The 27,705-nt window shown below is 38.1% G+C and overlaps 1 protein-coding gene across 3 annotated transcripts in view; it reads left to right on the top strand.

Moving 5' to 3' along the window:
• The window catches only part of ZNF385D (zinc finger protein 385D), a 933,934-nt gene extending 918,863 nt beyond the window's left edge, over positions 1 to 15,071 (top strand). For all 3 annotated transcript variants that reach the window (XM_061193710.1, XM_061193711.1, XM_061193713.1), the window contains 3 exons: positions 5,125 to 5,303; positions 6,381 to 6,482; positions 14,722 to 15,071. In XM_061193710.1, coding sequence (XP_061049693.1) covers positions 5,125 to 5,303; positions 6,381 to 6,482; positions 14,722 to 14,955 — 515 coding nt within the window. In that variant the 3' untranslated portion in view covers positions 14,956 to 15,071. The remainder of the gene's footprint in view (positions 1 to 5,124; positions 5,304 to 6,380; positions 6,483 to 14,721) is intronic.
• The last annotated feature ends 12,634 nt before the right edge of the window (positions 15,072 to 27,705 follow it).

The following is a 27,705-nucleotide window of genomic DNA, read 5'->3' as shown; positions in this document are numbered from 1 at the left end:
GGTGCAAATAAGGATTGTTAAATGCATGTCTAAAGCAGCACAGGATATCCTCCGTCTTCCTTGTAGTCCATTGTTATAGATAAAAGAGTCTTTCTGGATGCCTGAAAATTCTCCTCACGTGCTGGTATGTCAAGGGTTACTGCCATATCAATTCCACATGTTTATCTCCCCATCAAGCCCAGCCAGTGCTCTGCTTACTGGTTCCCAGGGTCTGCAGAGCTCTTTCCTGAGCTGTCTTTGGACACCGAGTCCATCCCCACTGGTGCTGTGTGGCTTGCCTCCCCTTCTGTTCCCACTTCATAGCTCTTCCTCAGAGGACCTTTCTGCTGCTGAAAGCAAAGTTCTCCTCTCCTCTGTTTCCCTTGTCTCTACTTTCACCTCTGCAATTTGGACTTGTGATGCATTACTGATGAATCAACAAATTACTTTCAACCAGGGAGCTAACAGAAATAACACAATTTTTTACTCATTTGGGGCATTCCTTGGTCACCTGATACCATGGATGCCATTCTGGGTGCTTACTGTTTGTGGATATGCTGATAAAATAAACCAAAGATTTCATTTCAAAGACAAAATAAAATTAAGATTGACATGGAAAATACATAGTATATATGAGGTCAGGGTAATAAAAGGTTAATTTGACATTTAGAGGATTAAAAAAAAGAGAACATGGAGGCTCTTCATCCCAATTATATATACCCTTCAGGTATAGAGATTCAAAACAACTTTCTTTCCTTAGGATGCACAGAGTTGGACTATAATGCCATTTTACTGAATGTTATAAATAAACACATCAAAAAACACCTTTGCATTTTGCTGTTTGTATGGAGCCTGACCACTTTCCTGCCCATGTATCTATAAGCTGGAATCATCTGAACTTGTCAATGAGAAGGTAACTAAATTATCATTGGCAGTCACGTGGGTTTGCTAAGGGTCTAGTCTAACACTATTAAATCTCATCTCATGGGCATTCTGGAAAATTGAACTTTAAGGTATTGAAATTTATTTTATAGAAAGGTGAATTTTGCAGACTCTACCAGGATACATTTCCCTATAAAATGAATCCCTCTGAAACTTCCTTTGTACTGTTTAGACAGTTAATTTGACAACTTGAATTGAGGCTTAAAAATAGCCATACTTTGTACCTATAATACTCCTTTTGAAAATCTATCCTAAGGAAATAACCTTAGGATAGATTTTAAAAGATTAACAAGTATGATGTTCATTACAAAATAATTATATAGGGGAAAAAAAGAAAATAATCCAAATGTCTAATATTAGATAAGTGGTTAAATATATAACGTTCATGTATTGTAAGCCTATGCTGTCATTAAAAATCATGTGCATTTTAAAAAGTATATATAATTCCAAGGAAAGTTCTATACAAAATTACTTTAACTAAGTTATCCAAACTTTTTAAAATGCACATATACAAATAGAAAATAAAAGACTGGTACATGATGACCACCATTAATATTTTGGTATGCTTCTCCTTGATGGAATTCTGGGGTTTTTTCCATTTTAAAGAAATTCCCCCAATTTTCCTGATGATCTGAAGAATGATTGATTTAATTTTAAAAAGTCATTTGCCAGTTTTCTTGCTCACCTACCTTTCCTTTATGCCAGTACCTAACTTAAGAGCCATCTGAAAAAGGAAGTTGTAAAGATGATGAGGAATTGAAGGAAAGGCTAGCCTCTATTCACTCTGCACCACCTATTATTTTGATTTTTGAAGATACAGTATCTTGACCCAAGGCAATCAAAAGCAAACAAATAAAAAAAGCAAACAAAATCAATATTTCTAGGAGCATGATGACTTGCTGCATTTAAACTGTGGTTGGAGAACGGTTTCACATTTCAGGAATCATGGAAGCTTCAAATGAAGGTCATTATCAGTGTTGGCCTTTTAAAAGTGATGGGAAGAAAATAGTCCATTTAAAGTACAGAAGCAGCTTTGCAATGGCCCTACTGTGCAATCACAGGGGAAGGCACGAGCCTTGCGAGATATTTACACATTGTTGGAACCTGAGGTATTCAAACCTGCCATCGCAAAGCCACTGTCACTCATTGTAGCATCCTGGTTCCAGCTACTCTGCTGAGCAGAAAGGAGCATTACAAGAAAACAAGGGAAAAGGGGATTTGAAAGACTCAAATTAAAATCCGAGTTTAGAAAAGACTGCATTAACAAAATAGAAAAATTAAAGGTACTGTGAGAGATTCCTGTGTAACTGGAATTCAGCTAGCTCAGACATCCTTAGTGGATTTCTAGCTAAATCCCCGTGGCTCTAAGGACTTAGTTAGAAATCCACTTTCTACCTGCCAGTAACTTCAAGTAGTGTTTGCTTTGTGAGCTGGGCAAGTAACTTAACCTTTCTGAGTCTCAGTTTGTTGTCTCTAATAAAACGGGCATGATAATAGCACCTAAACTCATGGGTGGCTATGAGCAGGTAAATAATTTATCACAATATGTGCAACGTTTAAAAAATAAAATAAGAATCAGTTCTCTTAATAGTCACTATTTTTAGATTATTCATGCACATTTGATCTCTCAAAAATATAAATGCTTGAAAATTAAGAGTAGTACATCTTTCCTTAATTGTAGCTGTACTTGAAGGAAAAACAGCTACCTTTACAGGCTGTTCAAGCTTTAAGATCTTATTAAACGATCTAATAGCTATTTAATTATGACTGACAAGCTGCTACTAGATGCAGGAGGTTACATTGCACAAACGTTCCACTCTACATGATGATGAATAGTAACCCCAGAGTCAAAGCTATTAACTGAAGTTTTTCACCCAATCTCAGCACAGTTTTAACCACGTGTGTTTGGTGTGTGTGTGTGTGTGTGTGTGCGCACATGTGTGTAAGGCATGCATGAGTGTGTATATTTAACTTTCCTATCTTTACTAGCTTCTGTGGAGAGACTACACTGAAATAATAATGCTAATGACACAGTGATTTTTCTGAGAGGTTGGGTATTTCTCCAACGCTCACATATCTTCTGTTCCTTTCCTTCCCCTAGGGACAGGACATAGGTGGGTCTTAGCTTGCCAGAGATAATATGGAGAATGTCTGTTTTCTGGATTTTTACTTACGGTTGCTAGTGGGAGCAACTTTTTCGAATTTCTTCTCCTCCTCCTAACCCATCTGACACTCAATCCTGAGGCAAGCCACCCACGCCTGACTTTTTTTGGTCCTCCCAGGCAAGATGAAGTACTTCCATATCAGTGAATAGGTAGAAACAGTTTTCTGATCCATTCTGGTTGCCACTATCAAACGCCAGCTCAAATCGCATAAGATATTAACCGGAGTGAGTCAAGGGGCCTTCAAGAAAGTCAGGATGAGAATTTGTCTCCTACTGACTGCTACTTAGACATTCCTAAGCCACAGCGACCCCAGGAAAGCTTCTCAGTTTGACTATAGAGGTTGCATGGGAAAAAAATATTTTGATAAAATCACCTGTTTGGATAGAGAAGGTTGGATAACCCTCTACTCACATAGTGGCACAAAAGCTTCGAATTTGTAGGAAGATGGTATAAATGAAGGTAGGACAAAACAATGTGTGTGTGTGTGTGTGTGTATATATATATATATATATATATGCATATATATACTCATTGATTCATTATTTATGTAGGTATGTATTGCTCACCAGAACATTGCTTGCCCTACTCTCATTTATGGTATCTTCATACAAAGCAGAAAGCATTAGGTCACTATATTGCAGGGGACGTGGGTGAAAGTGAACCCCGGCGCAGTCTCACTGCTACCACCACCACTACCGCATGGTTCTCTGACTCCGTATTTCAGCCTCTCCCGTCTTCTCACAAAACGTTGACTTTTTTCTCTCTCCTTAATACGTTGAGATATGAACATTTTCATTGCTGTGCATAAGAAAATGAGATTCAAAGTGGGGAACCTAAGTGGTAAAAATATGCATTTTTTAATATTGGACTCAGTAAAGGTATCATCATTTTACGAGTGAAACGTATGGCTCTAAACTGTTCCGTATGTGCATTGCCTCTTATTGAAGACATGGGTGATTGACACGGAGCTGGAGAGCCCTCAGCATCTTTTCTTCATTGATATGGAATGATTCTGAGAGGCTGGCCCAAGAACCAGAAGTTAAGAATTTCTCTTTTTTTCTATGCTTCCAGAACTGATAACAATCTAATAAATACAATTAGGAAGGTGAAACCCCTAAATCAGGATTTAGAAAACCAGAATGGCAGAAAGGACATCAATGATTACAAGAGAAAATTTCATAGCAAAAACATATGGCTAAATGAGAAAAGTAAAGAATACTTATCAACTCCAAGGAGAAGGAAGTTGTGAGCAAAGTTTTTGAGAGCAAACTGCCATCCTGAATTTTAGTGTTTAAAAAAAAGCAAATCTTGATAAGTAGAATTACATTAGTTATGTGGGACAGCAAAAAGATGTGACTGGTTTAATAAAAAGAAGGGTTTCTTTACAGTGTATCTGCTTAGCTGGTGAATCCCCCCTTTTTTTACTCATTTGTTTATATTTGAAATTTCATAGCCAATCAGTGTGAACTTTGCTATTCTAATAGGGCTTTTTTTTTCCAGAGTCATTAAGATCTCTATACAATTACTCTCCCTCTTTGATCCTAAACCCCATAGCCAGGAAAGCTTGTTTGTATTCTCTTTAGAAAGTGGGCATTTAATTAGTGGCACTTCTGTAAACACACCATGTTTAAACTGATTACACTTGTTACACCTCACCTCTAACTATACCTGTAGCAACTAAATCACTCTTCCTCATCAGCTATCATTTATGTCTTATTAGCATCAAGAGGAAATGAAAAGAAGTCACACCCATTTAATTTCATCTCAGGACTTTTGAGTTTAGTTCCTGTACTGATGGTGCTTATTTGTAAAACAGGACATTATAAAAAGATGAGTGATTAAGTAATGTTATATAAGGTGATCAGAGCACATTGTTACAGTTTTCTATGTCATAAGCATATTTCAAGTATAATCTCTGGAAGAACTGCATTGAAACTCGGCATCACATCATGTTGTGTTATTGTATCGTTTCTTGGAGGAGATTACTAGCTAAGATTTTTCCCCCTCTTTTTTCTTTTTTTCTAAATATTCCTGGCAGGTACTAAGCACAAAACGATGCTAGAAGCTCGGAACGGAAGTGGGACTATCAAAGCCTTCCCTAGGGTAGGTGTGAAAGGCAAAGGACCAGTGAATAAGGGGAATACAGGCCTGCAGAACAAAACGTTTCACTGTGAAATCTGTGATGTGCACGTCAACTCGGAAACACAACTGAAACAGGTAGGCGGTACCCATTCTAGAAGTGAAAGCAGATGGGGGTCACGCACGAGCAGAATGTGTGCTTCCTCTGTTCCCTTTCTTTTCTTGTTTTTCTCTCCCATCCATCCATCCATCCATCCATCCATCCATCCATCCATCCATCCATCCGTCCGTCCATCCATCGATCCACTTAGCTTCTTATTCACTCTCCTTATTTATTTATGCATATTTTGGTTGCTTAAAGGAATACTAAAATGTAATGGCTTCTAAGATCTTTCCGAAATTGCCTGAAGTGAGTCTGTGCTATTTTTATATATGAAGAGTGGGAGGAAAGGGGGTAGTAGGTCTTTTCTTTACCAGGTTTCCCACTCAAAAGTGTTGATTTTCTTTAAAGGTCAAATTTCAATGTTCCATTTTTACTTGTTTAGATATTTACATGCTACCACTAATTTTGTGCTGTGCTCTTCTTTTATTTTATGTACTTTATTACATGGTGGTGTACTGTATTTCTAAATCCTGCAGCCACCTGCTAACAAGATGACTAATCCTGTTGCATTCACTTTTACTCTGAATAGCCTTCCAAAGAGATCAGTTCTACGTTTCTAGTTGAAGTCCCAGCCCTCATATTGTGTTGTGTTTTATATGCATACGTACATTCTTGCACTGATTTTTACACACCTTAGTTATTTATCTTTAGAATTTAAGGGGTTGACATTTGGCTGTACAAATGTGAGGATAAATATTAGTATGGAAATAAATTCATGCCCGCCTGGCCATCTTTGTTTATTTGCACATAAAATTCCTTCAGACATTTCTTTCCTTTGTAAATGTCCATAAAACGAGATCTGTGCAGTAATAAGGAAAAAGGCTGGGAAAAAGAAGACCCTGCTATTTGTTTAAAATAGACTAAAATGGCTAGCACAAAGGTATCTCTCCTCAAAGCATCAGCATCCGAGGACAAAAGTGCACGCTCTTTTATTTTTGTCTTTCTTCAACTTGCATGAAATAATTAATATCCTGCCCCAGGTTAAAACAATATTTATGAGGGGTTTGGGGGATAATTTTTTTAAAGCTGTCATTTTTAATTGCTTTTAATAGCATATTAGCAGTAGAAGGCACAAAGACAGAGCTGCTGGGAAGCCCCCGAAACCTAAATACAGTCCTTACAACAAACTGCAGAAGGCAGCACATCCGCTGGGGGTGAGTGTCCTTTTTGCTTCCCAATAGAGAGTAGCCTTTCTTTCTTTTTTTTTTTTTTTAAATAAATTTATTTATTTATTTATATTTTATTTTTGGCTGCGTTGGGTCTTTGTTGCTGCACACAGGCTTTCTCTAGTTGTGGTGAGCGGGGGCTACTCTTGGTTGCGGAGCGCGGGCTTCTCCTCTCTTGTTGCGGAGCATGGGCTCTAGGTGCCCGGGCTTCAGTAGTTGTGGCACGCAGGCTCAGTAGTTGTGGCGCATGGGCTTCGTTGCTCCACAGCATGTGGGATCTTCCTGGACCAGGGCTCGAAGCCGTGTCCCCTGCATTGGCAGGAGGATTCTTAACCACTGCGCCACCAGGGAAGCCTGAGAGTAGCCTTTCATGTCCTGCAGTCTACTCACTGAACTTGGATTTTTTTTTTTTTGTCAGTTACTAAGTGAAATGAATGGAAGATACCTAAGTAAAGACAATTGATTTGAAATTCCAACTCCTACTCCACCAACAGAATCATTGGTTTCATGAGTTGTTGAGTGTTTTGTCACCATTAGCCAAAGTCCGGCGTCTTATCTTTTTAGTTGGGCACAGGTTTACAACAGAGCATGGGGATGGGAGGAAAACCAAACTCTTTTGTGTCAGGTAGGTAATCGCATGAAATCTGGACTTGAGGTTAGTGGATACTATTAGGAAAAGGTCGGTGAAAACAAGTTCTTGCATCTCCTTTTTAAGGTCTTCAGGAGACAAACCACCAGTATTGTTGATTCCCTCAACAATTTTGTCTTTTGAATAACACACTCTCAAAGGCATGGCTCCTTTTTAAAAATTATTCACCTAAGGACACTATCTAAGGCCTGGGAAATATTTCCTGAGACATGCCCTCTTGTTTTAGATTAGTAAACATATTAGTACTGATGTCCTGACCTAGAATTTTTGTAGGATTTTAGGGGAAGTCTGTAAACCTCCTGACATCTTAAGCTAATATTTATAAGCATATGCTTTTGTTCTGGTTGAAATGACCATAGCTTACATCTAAGAGACCCAGGGCTCTGCATTGTTTAGCTGTAATAAATCATAACTGTGTGCATAAAAAAATTAAGATGAAGAACAATTGATCTACAGGATGTGCTGAATTATGCATTTTGAAATCTGTTTTCTTCAAAATAGATCTTATTAATAATCAGTGCTACCGTGTGCTGCTGACATGTGAAAATACAGTTAAAGGAAAACTGCAGTCATCCATTATGAGACCTCAGAATGAGTTGACCCAATTAATTTAGTAGCATCACCCATTTTTATGCAAATGAAGTCATTTTACTCTCTTGCACAGAATCAATTTTAGCTGCATTGAGTGGCTGTGAATTCTGCGTGGAGCTGATGTTTCAGCACCACTAGTCATAACCTGAGTGCTATTTCTGACCTGCGTAGATGCAGCTTTCAACAATCAAGTGAATGGTTCTTAAATAAACAGAGAAGTCAAATTGTGTTAATGTTAGCTTCCAAACCTCCTGCTTAACTGGCACTGTTACTATTTCCATAAATGGGACCATTCCCTTCCTGAGAACAGCCATCTTACTAATGCTACTAGTCAGAGAATGAACTGATTTTATATAGTAGGTTTGAGAGAATGTTCCTACCAATGAAAGCAAAACACGTCAAACTTTTGGGGAAGATAAGTTTTCTTTGCTTCTTTATTGAAAGTGGAATTTCGTTATTTTTACGTCTCTTGATTGGTACTCACACCTTACTATGCTACTCACTTGACATACTTGCATAGTCTAATAGTAGCTGACAGCATTAGTTAATCTCTCTTTAAAAATATCTATACCCTGCTAGTTAAAATGTGTGTAAAGAGTGCAGTAAAAAATTCCCTGTTTTTTTCTCAAGATGAATACTTTCCTCACGAGGTATATTTATCACAAAAAATAAAATAGAGAGCTGGAACTCCTGGCTCGGGGTCTCTTCCCTCCGCCATCACTACACTGCCCTGGAGCCCGAAGGGAGGGTGGCCTCACTTAGGCTGCCAGCTCTGGAGGGGCCCCAGCAGCCGAAGCTGCGACAGTCCTGGGGACCGCGGGCTGGATCACTCATCCTGGGGTAAGCCAGCTGCCATGTCATAAGGACACTCAAGCAGCCCTAAGGAGAGATCCATGTAGCAATGAACTGAGGCCTCCTACCTACAGCCACATGACTGTGTGGATGACAGGCTGTTGGCACTCCAGCCAGGCATCAGGGCTGTACCTCTGAGGTGGGAGAGCCAAGTTCAGGACACTGGTCCACAAGAGACCTCCCAGCTCCACGTAATATCAAACGGCAAAAATCTCCCAGAGATCTCCATCTCAACGCCAAGACCCAGCTCCACTCAACGACCAGCAACCTACAGTGCTGGACACCCTATGCCAAACAGCTAGCAAGACAGGAACACAGCCCCATCCATTAGCAGAGAGGCTGCCTAAAATCATAATAAGGCCACAGACACCCCAAAACACACCACCAGACGTGGACCTGCCCATGAGAAAGACAAGATCCAGCCTCATCCAGAACACAGGCACTAGTCCCCTCCACCAGGAAGCCTACACAACCCACTGAACCAACCTTAGCCACTGGGGACAGACACTGAAAACAACAGGAACTACGAACCTGCAGCCTGAGAAAAGGAGACCCCAAACACAGTAAGTTACGCAAAATGAGAAGACAGAGAAACACACAGCAGATGAAAGAGCAAGGCTGAAACCCACCAGACCTAACAAATGAAGAGGAAATAGGCAGTCTACCTGAAAAAGAATTCATAATAATGATAGTAAAGATGATCCAAAATCTTGGAAATAGAATGGAGAAAATACAAGAAACGTTTAACAAGGACCTAGAAGAACTAAAGAGCAAACAAACAGTGATGAACTACACAATAAATGAAATTAAAAATACTCTAGAAGGAATCAAGAGCAGAATAACTGAGGCAGAAGAACGGGTAAGTGACCTGGAAGATAAAATAGTGGAAATAACTATTGCAGAGCAGAATAAAGAAAAAAGAATGAAAAGAATTGAGGACAGTCACAGAGACCTCTGGGACAACATTAAACACACCAACATTCGAATTACAGGGGTCCCAGAAGAAGAAGATAAAAAGAAATTGACTGAGAAAATATTTGAAGAGATTATAGTTGAAAACTTCCCTAATATGGGAATGGAAATAGTTAATAAAGTCCAGGAAGCACAGAGAGTCCCATACAGGATAAATCCAAGGAGAAACATGCCAAGACACATATTAATCAAACTATCAAAAATTAAATACAAAGTAAAAATATTAAAAGCAACAAGGGAAAAACAACAAATAACACACAAGGGAATCCCCATAATGTTAACAGCTGATCTTTCAGCAGAAACTCTGCAAGCCAGAAGGGACTGGCAGGACATATTTAAAGTGATGAAAGGGAAAAACCTACAACCAAGATTACTCTGCCTAGCAAGGATCTCATGCAGATTTGACGGAGAAATTAAAACCTTTACAGACAAGCAAAGCTAAGAGAATTCAGCATCACCAAACCAGCTTTACAACAAATGCTAAAGGAACTTCTCTAGACAGGAAACACAAGAGAAGGAAAAGACCTACAATAACAAACCCAAAACTATTAAGAAAATAGTAATAGGAACATCCATATCAATAATTACCTTAAATGTAAATGTATTAAATGCTCCAACCAAAAGACATAGACTGGCTGAATGGATACAAAAACAAGACCCGTATATATGCTGTCTACAAGAGACCCACCTCAGACCTAAGGACACATACAGACTGAAAGTGAGGGGATGGAAAAAGATATTCCATGCAAATGGAAATCAAAAGAAAGATGGAGTAGCAATTCTCATATCACACAAAATAGACTTTAAAACAAAAGCTATTACGAGAGACAAAGAAGGACACTACATAATGATCAAGAGATCAATCCAAGAAGAAGATATAACAATTGTAAATGTTTATGCACCCAACATAGGAGCACCTCAATACATAAGGCAAATACTAAGAGCCATAAAAGGGGAAATCGACAGTAACACAATCATAGTAGGGGACTTTAACATCCCGCTTTCACCATTGGACAGATCATCCAAAATGAAAATAAATAAGGAAACACAAGCTTTAAATGATACATTAAACAAGATGGACTTAATTGATATTTATAGGGCATTCCATCCAAAAACAATAGAATACACTTTCTTCTCAAGTGCTCATGGAACATTCTCCAGGACAGATCATATCTTGGGTCACGAATCAAGCCTTGGTAAATTTAAGAAAATTGAAATTGGATCAAGTATCTTTTCCGACCACAATGCTATGAGACTAAATATCAATTACAGGAATAAAACTGTAAAAAATAAAAACACATGGAAGCTACACAATACACTACTTAATAACCAAGCGATCACTGAAGAAATCAAAGAGGAAATCAAAAAATACCTAGAAACAAATGGCAATGAAACACGATGACCCAAAACCTATGGAATGCAGCAAAAGCAGTTCTAAGAGGGAACTTTATAGCAATACAATCCTACCTTAAGGAACAAGAAATATCTCAAATAAACAACTTAACCTTACACCTAAAGCAATTAGAGAAAGAAGAACAAAAAAACCCCAAAGTTAGCAGAAGGGAAGATATCATAAAGATCAGATCAGACATAAATGAAAAAGAACTGAAGGAAACTATAGCAAAGATCAATAAAACTAAAAGCTGGTTCTTTGAGAAGATAAACAAAAATGATAAACCATTAGCCAGACTTATCAAGAGAAAAAGGGAGAAGACTCAAATCAATAGAATTAGAAATGAAAAAAGGAGAAGTAACCATTGACACTGTGGAAATACGAAGGATCATGAGAGATTACTACAAGCAACTATATGCCAATAAAATGGACAACCTGGAAGAAACGGACAAATTCGTAGAAATGCACAACCTTCCGAGACTGAACCAGGAAGAAATAGAAAATATGAACAGACCAATCACAAGCACTGAAATTGAAACTGTGATTAAAAATCTTCCAACAAACAAAAGCCCAGGACCAGATGGCTTCACAGGCGAATTCTATCAAACATTTAGAGAAGAGCTAACACCTATCCTTCTCAAACTCTTCCAAAATATAGCAGACAGAGGAACACTCCCAAACTCATTCTATGAGGCCACCATCACCCTGTTACCAAAACCAGACAAAGATGTCACAAAGAAAGAAATCTATAGGCCAATATCACTGACGAATATAGATGCAAAAATCCTCAGCAAAATACTAGCAAACAGAATTCAACAGCACATTAAAAGGATCATACACCATGATCAAGTGGGGTTTATCCCAGGAATGCAAGGATTCTTCAATATATGCAAATCAGTCAATGTGATACACCTTATTAACAAATTGAAGGAGAAAAACCATATGATCATCTCAATAGATGAAGAGAAAGCTTTCGACAAAATTCAACAGCCATTTATGATAAAAACCCTCCAGAAAGTAGGCTTAGAGGGAACTTTCCTCAACATAATAACGGCCATATATGACAAACCCACAGCCAACATTGTCCTCAATGGTGAAAAACTGAAACCATTTCCACTAAGATCAGGAACAAGACAAGGTTGCCCACTCTCACCACTATTATTCAACATAGTTTTGGAAGTTTTAGCCACAGCAATCAGTGAAGAAAAATAAATAAAAAGAATCCAAATCAGAAAAGAAGAAGTAAAGCTGTCACTGTGTGCAGATGACATGATACTATACATAGAGAATCATAAAGATGCTACCAGAAAACTACTAGAGCTAATCAATGAATTTGGTAAAGTAGCAGGATACAAAATTAATGCACAGAAATCTCTGGCATTCCTATACACTAATGATGAAAAATCTGAAAGTGAAATTAAGAAAACACTCCCATTTACCATTGCAACAAAAAGAATAAAATATCTAAGTATAAACCTACCTAAGGAGAAAAAAGACCTGTATGTAGAAAATTATAAGACACTGATGAAAGAAATTAAAGATGATACAAATAGATGGAGAGATATACCATGTCCTTGGATTGGAAGAATCAACATTGTGAAAATGACTCTACTACCCAAAGAAATCTACAGATTTAATGCAATCCCTATCAAACTACCACTGGCATTTTTCACAGAACTAGAACAAAAAATTTCACAATTTGTATGAAAACACAAAAGACCCCGAATAGCCAAAGCAATCTTGAGAAAGAAAAACGGAGCTGGAGCAATCAGGCTCCCTGACTTCAGATTATACAACAAAGCTACAGTAATCAAGACAGTATGGTACTGGCACAAAAACAGAAATATAGATCAATGGAACAGGATAGAAAGCCCAGAGATAAACCCACGCACATATGGTCACCTTATCTTTGATAAAGGAGGCAAGCATATACAGTGGAGAAAAGAGAGCCTCTTCAATAAGTGCTGCTGGGAAAACTGGACAGCTACATGTAAAAGAATGAAATTAGAACACTCCCTAAGAGCATACACAAAAATAAACTCAAAATGGATTAAAGACCTAAATGTAAGGCCAGACACTATCAAACTCTTAGAGGAAAACATAGGCAGAACACTGTATGACATAAATCACAGCAAGATCCTTTTTGACCCACCTCCTAGAGAAATGGAAATAAAAACAAAAATATACAAATGGCACCTAATGAAACTTAAAAGCTTTTGCACAGCATTGGAAACCATAAACAAAACGAAAAGACAACCCTCAGAATGGAAGAAAATATTTGCAAATGAAGCAACTGACAAAGGATTATCCTCCAAAATTTACAAGCAGCTCATGCAGCTCAATATCAAAAAAACGAACAACCCAATCCAAAAATGGGGAGAAGACGTAAGTAGGCATTTCTCCAAAGAAGATATACAGATTGCCAACAAACACATGAAAGAATGCTCAACATCACTAATCATTAGAGAAATGCAAATCAAAACTACAATGAGATATCACCTCACACCATTCAGAATGGCCATGATCAAAAAACCTACAAACAATAAATGCTGGAGAGGGTGTGGAGAAAAGGGAACCCTCTTGCACTGTTGGTGGAAATGTAAATTGATACAGCCACTATGGAGAACAGTGTGGAGGTCGTTAAAAAATTAAAAATAGAACTACTATATGACCCAGCAATCCCACCACTGGGCATATACCCTGAGAAAGCCGTAATTCAAATAGAGTCATGTACCACAATGTTCATTGCAGCTCTTTTTACAATAGCCAGGACATGGAAGCAACCTAAATGTCCATCGACAGGTGAATGGATAAAGAAGATGTGGCACATATATACAATGGAATATTACTCAGCCATAGAAAGAAACGAAATTGAGTTATTTGTAGTGAGGTGGAGGGACCTAGAGTCTGTCATACAGAGTGAAGTACGTCAGAAAGAGAAAAACAAATACCGTATGCTAGCACATATATATGGAATCTAAAAAAAAAAAAGGTCATGAAGGACCTAGGGACAAGATGGGAATAAAGACGCAGACCTACTAGAGAATGGACTTGAGTATAGGGGAGGGGGAAGGGTAAGCTGGGACAAAGTGAGAGAGGGGCATGGACATATATACAGTACCAAACGTAAAATAGATAGCTAGTGGGAAGCAGCCGCATAGCACAGGGAGATCAGCTCGGTGCTCTGTGACCACCTAGAGGGGTGGCATAGGGAGGGTAGGAGTCAGGGAGATGCAAGAGGGAAGAGATATGGGGACATATGAATATGTATAACTGATTCACTTTGTTATAAAGCAGAAAGTAACACACCATTGTAAAGCAATTATACTCCAATAAAGATGTTAAAAAAATAAAATAAAATAAAGTACTTTCCTGGAGGACATTGTAACATCCTAGGTCAAGCCATTTTCCGGGATCTTCCAATTTTTCCAAAAGGAAAGATGTTCTACACTTTGCATTATTTTTTAAAATTTATTTTATTGAAATACAGTTGATTTACAATGGTGGTGTAATTTCTGCTGTACAGCAAAGTGATTCAATTATTCATATATATATATTCCTTTTCGTGTTCTTTTCCATTTTGTTTTATCTCAGGATATTGAATATAGGTTTCCCACTTTGTGTGATTTTTATCATCAGTTCCCAGGTGTGAGTTTATCTTTGTAGTTGTTGACTGCTGTATTTTAAAAGCTGCTCACCCTTTTGGATTCTTATTGTAGACTCTAAGACTTTTGTTCATCTACTCTTTTTTTCCCCCCCGTCCCTTGCAGGTAAAATTAGTATTTTCAAAAGAACCTTCAAAGCCTTTGGCTCCACGAATTCTACCAAACCCTCTGGCAGCTGCAGCGGCTGCTGCGGCTGTGGCAGTGAATTCCCCCTTCAGCCTCCGAACTGCTCCAGCAGCCACGCTGTTCCAGACTTCTGCAGTCCCTCCAGCCCTCCTGCGGCCAGCTCCTGGACCCATTCGGACCACCCACACTCCTGTGCTGTTTGCTCCTTACTGAATTCCAAATGGGAGTAACTGTACTGCAATAATTTTTCAAAAAACACAAAACAAAAAGAGAACTATGCAGTGTTTATTTATAGTCTAAAGTATATCTGAAGAGCCAGGACTTTTGATAGTGAATTGAAAAGATTATTAAAAAAAAAAAAAAAGGAGGGAGGTTTAGGGGCGGGAGGGAGGGGTGGTATTTTCTCCAAATTAAAGCATTCCTCTTGAACATTGAGTGTTTTAGAAGTGATCTCCAGCATTGACTTGTAGTGGTATCTAGAACTTCTGAAGCCTTTGTGACTGTGCTTTTGGGCACTTGTTTCCCCCTGCATTGTCTTTCCTGCTTTATGAGACAACTATACATTGTCTAAGGGCATTAACTGGTTCCAATGTATATATAATAATTTACTCTGTAGATTAAAATAATACAAAAAAAAAAAAAGAAAAAGAAAAAAACACAAAAAAACAAAAGCAACACTGTGAATAGTAGTACCCGTGCTGTTCCTCTTGCTATGACAGCAATTCCTGGGTGTTTATCCCAACAAAAGTAGATACAGTAGATGTCTTGTAAAAACAATAGTGCTGTGTCTCAATCTATGCCACTAGGTGTTCAAGAATTGCAAAAGGTAGAACGAACAACTATATCATGCCTGTAAGCAGTCAAAAATTAGACACCACCGGATGGTGTGGGGAAGGCCCCTGGTTCACATTCTCCCATCCTACCCAGCTTGGAGATGACTTTAAGTTCAGAATAAAAGAACAGGGCTAAGCATACAGGTGGAAGAGATTAATAAAAACGATTTCTTACAAAGTACTTTTCCCTCACCCTGGAACAGTGTTGCTGGAAATAGGAAGTGTTTGTAAAGCACCTATATCTGAAAACAGGTAAACCCATGCATCATGGGTGTTCAGAAAGAAATCAGTACAACTATTCTGTTTCAAGGATAATGGATGAACCTAACCTAGCATGATAATGCAAAGTAAAGATTTTTCATGTTAGTGCATATCCAATAAAAACAAAGAATATTGCATCTCTGCAATATCCCCTTTATATCATACCAGTAGGGTTGTCTCTTCGGCAAAGGTTTCTGCTTTGACTATGATGGTAGACATTAGCTATTGTTGTGGGGGGTTTTGTTGTTTTTTTAGATTTCCTACTGACATGATATAAACAATTAATATATATTTAAATATTAGTAAAAGAAGAAAAATGAATCTGCATTAATTTCAGACCAAGGATGTAGCGTTAAAAAAATACTGGTAAGATGCATTTGACCATCATTTCTCTAGTGGAGTTGTGAAACGCTGACAGCCTTCAATATTCACCATAAGGCTGAAAGGAGTTGATGTTTTACCTTTAAAACAAGATTTTTCAGGGGTATATATAAATATATGTATATTGTATATATGTTAGAAAGATTAAGAGAATAACTTATAAAAAGAAAATCTATATAAAATAATTATATAACCATCCCGTGTTACATGTTATCATTAATTTGGTAACAAATGGCATAAAAATAGCTGTGCCTTTAATTTGTGATAAAGGCTATTTGCTTTTTCCCATAGAAAGCTAACATATACCTATCATTATGGTGGGGTTCGATGCAGCCAGTCTGTTGCATTAATAAGAATAATGACACTCAAACTTAGAACAATGAAAACATGTACAAATCCACCCTACCAGATTTAGGTTTAGAGAAAAAAAAAATATTTTTGAAAGGTTTTGTAAAGACTATTTAAAAATATAGGGAAAGGCTGGGTATGGCCTTCCTGAAACTGCTCTTATCTAAACTGTAGTAGACTTTTGAGAGGTTTAAAGACTCAAGGTGAAACGATTTGAGAGATGGGTATTTAGTATTTGTCATTTTATATTTAAGAAACACCCATAACGTGCTTGGTGCTCAACATTAAACATGGTCTTTGGAGTTCTTCTCTACCATCTAGCTAAAGACATTTGTCATATAAATATATCTTTAAAGCAGTTGACTTTATAGAACTTTTGTTAAACAACCAACCAAAAGAAAAAAGGAAGGAAGGAAGGGAGGAAGAAAGGAAGGAAAAGAAAAGAAAAAGTATTCCATCAGTCTTTGGTAAGAGGAATTTCAAACCATACATCTTCTGCCTGAACATGTTGGTTAGAATTGAAATTTGTTTTTGAAAGTATCTGGTGATATTGCATTTGCCAGTATCTCTACTTTCTGGTGTTAGTAAGTGTTTCCTTTTTCCACCCTCAGACCCTGCTAGTTCAGCCAGGGAGAGAGTTAGCTCATGAATTCTGTTGTTTGGGGCTGTCTGTATCCTGTGTGACCAGCTTCTGACCATTTTGAACTTCAGTTTCCTCTTTCTGCTTTGTCAAATATTTTCATCATTCACTATGTCAGCCTGAATCCCTATCCAACAACCTTTACACCTCTAAAAACCTCTCTTTCTGTTGGAGAACTTAGTGTCAATTGATGAAATCTTACTACGATGTACTTTTGCTGTTCTTCCCCATTTTCACCAAAGTGAAAGAGCCAGTCCACTAGAAGTCAGGGCCTGTGGGATACAAGAGTCCTGGATCACAAGGCGTTACTAACTTTAATGATTTGCTGGGAAACAAACAAATCAGCCATATTTACTCCATCAGCCATAGGAGAAACCTCAGAAATACCTAAACCCCTTCTGCCTCACTTCATTATGGAACCATTTTTGTTTAAATGGTCTCTAAAATTGGAGTTGTAATCATCAGTTGTCTTTTACTCACTACCTAATAAAGGATGAAGCCTAACCATGGAACTTATGGTGGATTCTCTGTGAATTGGTTCCCAACATTCCATGTATTTATTAACACCAGATCCATATCTACCATTGTTCAGACTGCTATAAAGCTCTATCCTTTCCCTTAGGGAACTTCTTTTCATGAATAAAGATCAGTAATTCTGATTGATCAGCAGTGGTGCTCTGAACATCCCTGAGGGGGGTCTGACTTTATGGTTATACGTTCCTTCCCATGCATCATACCCATGGCAGGGAAGGGATAGATAAAGCATCTCCGATTTCATTTGCAACAAATATAAATGCATTGCAAGAGTCAAATGCCTCTGGAAAAAGCATTCTTGCACCTCATCCAGATTAGCCAGACAACTGGAAACAGTCTTTGGGAAGGCACTGTATTTCTCTTCCAAGAAAACAGGTGATTACAAGTGACAAATCGCTCCTCTCACTGGTCCTGAACTTTGAAGAGTGGTTGTTGTGTACACCTAAGCACAGTTGTGTACACAGTTGGCTTTGGGCAATTTATATCATCACTGACCCATCTCAAATGATACAATCTTCAGGTACCGTTGGGTTTCCATTCATCTCTTGCAGTAATTCATTGCCGTTATCATCAGAGATATAATTTGGTCTTTTGAAAGGTGCTACATATTTTGCTGCCAAGGAACTATTTAGCCAAGAGAGCATTTATACTCATTTGGAAATTAAAAGAGCAGGAAATCACAACACAAAGGAGTAAAAATGAAAAGGTTTTAAAAAAGGATTATTCAGAGTTTATTGTGGATGTGCTCATGTATGTTTTTAAGGTACAGAACCACTCCACAGTAGAGATGGACATTAAATTTCACTTACAATTAATAGCTTAAATTAATATATTTGTCTCCACACCCATGGACTGTTTCAACTTTCCTGAAGAAATCAGATCGTAAAGCTAAAAAATGACTCTGATATAGAGACCTCTTCCTTCAAATCTGAATTGATCTATAGGACTAAACTACCTTTCTGTACATTAGCATGGATGACATTGTATTAACGGCTCTTTGTACACAGGAAAGCACCTTAAAGTGGTGAGGAAAACAATGAGCCTGAAAGAAATCAGAGCCTATTGTAGACTTTGTCCCTGCCTAGCAGGGTAACATTTAAATAGTCAACGAATGCTTTGTCCTTACTTTCTTCATCAGCAGTGTGGGTGAGAGTGAGTAAAGGCTAAACTGGTTACCTATTTTTGCATTAAAAAAACCACTTTTCTCACCCTCGCAGAAGTGCTTTCTTGTAGTGAACCATACAGCTACTCAAATATTTGCATTTGCTCAGAAAAGTGTTCTGTATTCTTTTCCCTCCTGAGGATACATCACAAGGTAGTAAGTCATTCATCTGATCAGTCAGATGTAGACCTCACCAACAGTTATCAGAGGAGTTGCTAATTCACATTGGATTTATAACAAAGTCATTTAGGATATACCACACCTGTTTTCTCAGTCCAAAACGTAATACACTAAGTCCCCTACATATGGACCTGTTGCATTCCGAGAGCACGTTCGTAAGTCCAATTTGTTCATAAGTCCAACAAAGTTAGCCTAGGTACCCAACAAACACAATCGGCTATATAGTACTGTACTGCAATGGGCTTATAATACTTTTCACACAAATAATATGCTTGCTTCCGGACATCCTGGGCTTGAAACAAAGATACTGTACTACTGTACTCTATACAGTACTGTACAGTAAAGTACACAAAGGCACAATCACTTGTAGAGGAGGTACACACATGACAGTGTACGCCAGACACGTGAACTAACTTACGTGATTGGACATGCAAAGACACGTTCGCATCTTTGAAAGTTCATAACTTGAAGATTCATATGTAGGGGGGCTTACTGTAAATTCTAAATGAAACCCACCCATATAAAAGCAAGAGAATATTGACAGTGTGGGTGTGAAGGGAGCAACAGGTATTTGAATGTCTTATCCTTGTTCTTTTTGTTGTGTAATCTCCCTTCAGTAGAAGGGGACCCCACCTGAGCCATTACTAATCCAGTCCTGGGTTTGCATGTGTTTTAGCTAATGACCACCTTATTCAGACCACTTCCTCCACAGCCAAAGGATATCAGTTATGCCCTCTTGTTATTGATATAGCAGGAATTTTGTTGGACTTTGTCCTGACAGTGAATATTTTACAAACTGATTGCTGTTGGTTTTCATTAAGAGAGCAGATTTATTTCTGGAGCATCTTTTCTGGTCTTTGTATGGTATCTTCAATAACGACAACAGTTACTATCAAGAAGTGAAATGGATCATGTGTATGGCAAGTATGGCAAGTCTCCATTGCCTACTTCCTTGTGCTGAGATGGGTATCAGAGCTTCCAGTGAAAGATGGATATGTTGATATATCATCCTCATGTGGCCTACATGGTTGTTACTTCCAGAAATGGACTTATAGCTTACCAGAATTACGAATGGTGATGAAAGACAGGTTCTACACTGGGAAAACCTCCTACCTATGTGCTACTTGATTAGAAGTCCATACAGGTTCCAAAGAGTCACAGAGTTTAAAGAATTCTCTGGTTGTGTCATCAATGCTCAGATGTGAAAGGACCAAGAATTGCCTTGAATCTGGTCATCTTCTTTCCCCTCTTCTCAGTGATGGAAAGCCATCCTTCCTAGATGGTTGACTCTAGAAATTGTCAAAATTTGAAGTCAAATCTGATGATTAATATAGATGACCCAGTTGAGAAAGGGGTCAATAGAGAATGAGGTCATGTTCTCTTCATGACTGACAAGTCAGCTCTAAAAGGAATTTCCAAAGAGTAGAGCTAAAATGATTTGTGAACAAAATTATAACTAAACATAAATACTTGTACAGTGGACAGGTCGTAAGTCACTACATCTATATCTATATGGATATGGATAGAGATAGAGATACATGTATTTTTGTAAAATATGAGCCTTATTACCTCTTTTACCTGTTACGATTTTTCAAAAATTTTTTTTTTTTTTTAGTGAGTAGGTTGATTTTACTTTTAAGAACAGGAACTCTAATTTCACACTTTGGAATCCTAATCATTTTAGGGCATTGGAGAGGCTGAGAAGCAGATATAATATCAAGGTACTATGCTCTCTAGCGAGGCTCTTCTGCTACCACTTTGTATCATTTCATAAAAGCTACTGATTTTGGCTATAGGAGTTGAACCCTAATCAGATCTTCCAATCCAGGTAGTGTGCAGGACATGGTAAAACAAGGCTAAAAAAACTGGCAAAGAGAGAATCCTTTATTGGAGGCTCAGATTGCATTTTTTTCCCAGCAAACACATTTTTTAAAAAAGTTACTCTGCTGTTTGATTGTCCAAATCTGTGAGGCATGAATCCATTGAGAAACGATGTTATGGAGATTTTAAGCCATGGTGAGAGAGTATGGAATTTTATTAACCACAAATAATAATGTGGGTATCATTGGATATTTGTCAACCCAGTTTAAAATACATTATTGTATAATTTTAGCATCTGACGCTAGGGATAAAGGAGGTTCATACTGGGTGAAGACCCTCCACCAAATGCTTTGTGTCTCTTGTTGACTGAGCTAATATTATTAGAGCAAGAAAAGAAATAAAGTTCTCAAAGTTCTAGAAAGTTTAGTTTTCATGAAATAGTCAAAAAGAATTTCACAGGATGCCATCTGTTTTTTTAAAGGGATTATGGAAACATGTGTGGAAGTGTTCAATATTGGGGAAAAGTCTTGTGGTCAAGGGATCTGGGCACAAGATTGACCATCACAGAACAAAGAGTGGTTTCCAGCTTCAACACAAATTATCTATGAGGAAACTGAGCCAACTCAGCATTTTGATGATTTCCTTCTGGAAAAAATAGGAATAATAATGAATTTACTTTATAGAGATATGCTTCAAAAAAGGCGGTATTTAGTAAAAGCAGGTCATTTGCTTCTTCAAATTGGTCCCAAAAATCTAAGCCTAATTCCTCTAAATTTCAATAAAATTGTTTTAAAATACATCTTATATTTACAGTGTTCATACTCCTACATACTGTTTGAAATGGAACTGATCTGATGCCAAAGCAACATCATATGTAGCTATATTAGATACTCAATTTTGTCCTGAAAAAAAAAACAAAAACTTGATGGATTGTTTCAAGAAATATTGCCTTATACACACATGCAGCTATATGCTGAGAACATTGCTTTCCTTTTCTTTTTTTTAATTTTTATTTTATATTGGAGTATAGTAGACTAACAATGTTGTGTTTGTTTCAGGTGTACAGCAAAGTGAATCAGTTATACATATACACATATCTATTCTTTTCCAAATTCTTTTCCCATTTAGGTTGTTATATAATATTGAGCAGCTTTCCCTGTGCTATACAGTAGGTCCTTGTTGGTCATCTAGTTTAAACATATGTCAGTCCCAAACTCTCTAACTATCCCTCCCCACCCTTCCCGCCCCCCCCCACCAGTTACCATAAGTTTGTTCTCTAAGTCTGTGAGGGGAACATTGCTTTTCTTGGGAAATTTGTTAGTCCTATTTTTTAAAATTTCTTTTATAAGTTTAAATCTTATGTCAGTTCAACTGAAGTTTCCTTATGTAATTGTAGACAAGCATTTCTGCTAGTAATATTTACTGTAATTTTACAATTAATTTTAAATTGTCTCCTTATACTGGTCAATCAAAGGAAATTTTAGTATTAACCAATGTATGATGAGATAGTCAACTCTCACAAAAATTGGAGATTTGGCTATTTTAATTTTTATTGTTTTTATTTTTTATTGACGTATAGTTGATTTACAATATTGTGTTAGTTTCAGGTATACAACAATGTGATGAATTATACATACATATATATCTATATATTTTTTCAGAGTCTTTTCCCTTATAGGTTATTACAAAATATTGAGTGGAGTTCCCAGTTTGGCTATTTTTAAATGCTGATTCTTAACAATAGAACTACAAACAGACCCTGTTGAATGAATTGAGTGATGACAGTATGGCTATTTACTGACAGAAGCCAATTTGAGCCTTAATCTCAAGATCTAAAAATAGCCTAATCCGAATGCATTTAGTGACCACAAATTAGAGGCTGTATTTGTTTTTGACAACCAGACTTCTGATGGGAAACTCTGGCATTAACATTTTTAAAAATTGAATAATATTTCCAAATTTTAAACAATAGTCTATGGTTTGCCCTACATTTGTGTAACCCAGCCAAAAGAAAAAAAAGAAAAAACTGCTTAAGGGAAAAAATTTTACGTGATTTTTCTCGCCTTATATTCTCATAGCTTAGAGAATACAAGCAGGGCTTTGTCCAATATCAACCGCCTGGCAAAAAGTTTCGTAAGGTTTTACTTGATAACAATAATACCTCATATTCAAAAGAACATTACCACAAATACTGAAGAGGTACAGTGGACGTGGCTAGCTTGATTTTTACAGAAAAAGGAAAAAGAAGAATGGAACCAAAGATTAAAGAAATTGACTTGCTAGTCAGACAGGGGTCTCTGATTCATCACTCAGCTACAATAATGCTTCACTGGGGTGGAACTACTGGGGGAAAGCAGCTTCATCTCCTCACGTTGGGAACATGGCATGAGCTGCAGAAGCCAAAATGCTCAGGTTGCAAATTTGTGCCACCTTCTCAACCCACGTGTTCAGTAAATGGCTTTGCTCTTTTCATCTTGCCAAATCATGCTGATTAACCTTTCATCAAAGGTTATATATGTCCCCAGATGGACTTGGACCATTGAGATGGAATTTTTTGCATGTGTTTTACATTTTGATAGCTGAATGGTGATTGTTTGTATTGATGTTATTATTTATTTTAATTGCAGACCCAAAGAATAGCCCTTGGTGTGCCAGTAAAGTCCTAAAATACTAACAATAATCAGAACAATTCATATCACTCGTATCATGCCATTTTCTGTTTTAAATCATACAGTAAAATCCCCTCATATGCCAACAGTTTCCACAATATGAACTGAAGCTGCTATCAATTTTATTGACAGAGAGATGTAAAATATAACATAGTCTATCCTGACTCTGGTCCTGTACTCAAACTTGCAGCTGTGAACAAATAATCAGGAATTCTTTAAAAAGAACTTTTCAGTTTCAATAAAAGAAAGTCACTAGTGGTATTTTTATGGGATGAAATCTCCTTAGTTCCCTCAGCAGCTCTAGAAACATCCATAGCCATTGTCTCCTCTCTCTTCGACAATTGTAAAATTGTCCAGGTAAATGTAACATTACTGGTGGTTTCAGGAAATTTGTTCATTTACATCTTTATTATTCACTTAGTTCATGAAATAAAGATGGTTGCTTATTTTTCTTTCATCCATAAATAACCCATAGGCAATGTATCTAATTTGGGAAATATTTTTCTTCTTAGTTTAAATTTTAAGGCTCTCTGGAAGAGGATCCTTAGCACAAATTAAGTTTGTAAACTACATGTTCTACTTTACTTGTTTGTAACATCTTACCATTCCAAGAAGTACAGAAAAACCATATAACACAATTGTTCCAAGTACCAACTAAGACATTTAGTGACTCACAGAACGTGTGTCTCATGACTGTTTCTCAAAAGAAACTTCAAGATGGCGGAGGAGTAAGATGTGGAGATCACCTCCCTCCCCACAAATACAACAGAAATACATCTACATGTGGAACAACTCCTACAGAACTCCTATTGAACACGGCAGAACACCTCAGACTTCCCAAAAGGCAAGAAACTCCCCACGTACCTGGGTAGGGCAAAAGAAAAAAGAAAAAACAGGGACAAAAGAATAGGGACGGGACCTGCACCTCAGGGAGGGAGCTGTGAAGGAGGAAAAGTTTCCACACACTAGGAAGCCCCTTCACTGGTGGAGACAGGGGCTGGGCAGGGGGGAAGCTTCAGAGCCACGGAGGAGAGCACAGCAACAGGGGTGCAGAGGGCAAAGCGGAGAGACTCCCGCACAGAAGATCGGTGCCGACCAGCACTCATCAGCCTGTGAGGCTTGTCTGCTCACCTGCTGGGGCAGGCGGGGGCTGGGAGCTGAGGCTTGGGCTTCGGAGGTCAGATCCCAGGGAGAGGACTGGGTTGGCTGCATGAACACAGCCTGAAGGGGGCTAGTGTGCCACAGCTAGCTGGGAGGGAGTCTGGGGAAAAGTCTGGAGCTGCCAAAGAGGCAAGAGACCTTTGTTTCGGGGTGCACAAGGAGAGGGGATTCCCACTCCGTGTGCCCACAGAAGGCAGAGCACCACCTAAGCGAGCTCCAGAGATGGGCTATCAGCTCGGACGCCAGAGTGGGGCATGAACCGCTAACGCCGCCATCACTGCCACCAAGAATCCTGTGTGCAAGTACAGGTCACTACCCACAATGCTCCAGGAGCCTGTGCAGCCCACCACTGCCAGGGTTCTGTGACCTAGGGACAACTTCCCCAGGAGAACACACAGTGTGCCTCAAGCTGTTGCAATGTCATGCTGGCCTCTTCTGCCTCAGGCTCACTCTGCATTCCGATTATGACTACTGTATCCCTCCTCCCCAGCTTGAGTGAGCATGAGAGCCCTAATCAGCCTCTGCTTTAACCGCCTCTTGTCTGGGAGGGGAACAGGAGCCTGAGGGTGACCTACATGCAAAGGCGGGGTCAAAACCAAAGCTGAACACCAGGAGCTGTGCAAACAAAGAAGAAAAAGGGAAGATTCTCCGTGCAGTTTCAGGAGCAGCAGATTAAATCCCCACAATCAACTTGAAAAACTCTGTATTTGAAGAATACCTGGTTAGACAATGAAGGTTCCCAAAGTTGAGGCAGTTGCTTTGGGACCAACTGCTTTCGGAGCAACTGTAGACCTGGGGTTTGCTTTCTGCATCTGATTGGTTTCTGGTTTTATGTTTATCTTAGTTTAGTTTTTAGTGCTTGTCATTATTGGTGGATTGGTTTATTGGTTTGGCTGCTCTCTTCCTTTTATTAATTTAATTTAATTTTTAAATTTTTTTACTATTCTTATTTATTTTTTAATGTTATTTATTTTATTTTATTATTTTTTCATTTTTTATTATATATATATTTTTGCCTTTTTTCTCTTTTTGTGAGTGTGTATATGTATGTTTCTTTGGGTGATCTTGTCTGTTTAGGTTTGCTTTTACAATTTGTCCTAGGATTCTGACTGTTCTTTTTTTTTTTTCACTTGTTTGTTTGTTTGTTTTCTTTTTATTAGTGTGTGTGTATGTTTCTTTGTGTGATTTTGTCTGTTTAGTATTCTTATTACCATTTGGTTTGGGATTCTATCTATTCGGGTTTTTTTGTTTTTATTTTCCCTTCCTTTTCTTCTGAGCCGTGTGTCTGACAGGGTGTTGATGCTCCAGCCAGGAGTCAGGCCTGAGACTCCAAGGTGGGAGAGACTAGTCCAGGATATTGGAACAAAAAACCCTCCCAGACCCATGTAATATCAATCAGTGAGAGCTCTCCCAGAGAACTCTGTCTCAACAATAAGACCCAGCTCCACCCAATGGCCAGCAAGCTCCAGTGCTGGACGCCCCATGCCAAACAACTAGCAGGACAGGAACACAAACCCACCCATTAGCAGAGAGGCTGCCTAAAGTCATACTAAGTTCACAAACACCACAAAACGCAGCACCGGACGTGGCTCTGCCCACCCCAAGGACAAGATCCAGCCCCACCCACCAGAACATAGGCACCAGTTCCTTACACCAGGAAGCCTACAGAAGCCACTGAACCAACCTCACCCACTGGGGGTAGACACCAAAAATAACGAGAACTACAAACCTGCAGCCTGTGAAAAGGAGACACCAAACACAGTAAGTTAAACAAAATGAGAAGACAGAGGAACACACAGCAGACAAAGGAGCAAGGTAAAATCCCAGCAGACCAAACAAATGAAGAGGAAATAGGCAGTCTACCTGAAAAAGAACTCACAGTAATGATAGTAAAGATGATCTAAAATCGCGGAAAAAAGAGAAACATTTAACAAGGACCTAGAAGAACTGAAGAGCAAACAAACAATGATGAACAACAAAATAAATGAAATTAAAAATACTCTAGAAGGAATCAATAGCAGAATAACTGAGGAAGAAGAACGGATAAGTGACCTGGAAGATAAAATAGTGGAAATAACTACCGCAGAGCAGAATAAAGAAAAAGAATGAAAAGAATTAAGGACACTCTCAGAGACCTCTGACACAACATTAAACACACCAACATTCGAATTATAGGTGTCCCAGAAAAAGAAGAGAAAAAGAAAGAGTCTGAGAAAACATTTGAAGAGATTATAGTCAAAAACTTTCCTAACATGGGAAAGGAAATAGTCAATCAAGTCCAGAAAGTACAGAGAGTCCCATAAGGATAAATCCAAGGAGAAACATGCAAGACACATATTTATCAAACTATCAAAAATTAAATACAAAGAAAAAAATATTAAAAGCAGCAAGGGAAAAGCAACAAATAACATACAAGGGAATCCCCATAAGGTTAACAGCTGTTTTTAAGCAGAAACTCTGCAAGCCAGAAGGGACTGGCAGGACATATTTAAAGTGATGAAAGGGAAAAACCAGAAACCAAGATTACTCTACCCAGCAAGGATCTCATTCAGATTTGATGGAGAAATTAAAACCTTTACAGACAAGCAAAAGTTAACAGAATTCAGCACCACCAAACCAGCTTTACAACAAATGATAAAGTAACTGCTCTAGGCAGGAAACACAAGAGAAGGAGAAGACCTGCAAAAACAAACCAAAACAATTAAGAAAATGGTAACATGAATATACATATCAATAATTACTTTAAATGTAAATGGATTAAATGTTCCAACCAAAAGACATAGATTGGCTGAATGGATACAAAAGCAAGACCCGTATACATGCTGTCTACAAGAGACCCATTTCAGACCTAGGGACACATACAGACTGAAAGTGAGAGGATGGAAAAAGATATGCCATGCAAATGAAAATCAAAAGAAAGCTGGAGTAGCAATACTCGTATCTGTGAAAATAGTCTTTAAAATAAAGACTATT

The sequence above is a fragment of the Eubalaena glacialis genome, chromosome 6 (genome assembly GCF_028564815.1).
Source record: "Eubalaena glacialis isolate mEubGla1 chromosome 6, mEubGla1.1.hap2.+ XY, whole genome shotgun sequence".
NCBI lineage: Eukaryota > Metazoa > Chordata > Mammalia > Artiodactyla > Balaenidae > Eubalaena > Eubalaena glacialis.
This window is presented reverse-complemented; position numbering and strand designations above follow the sequence as displayed.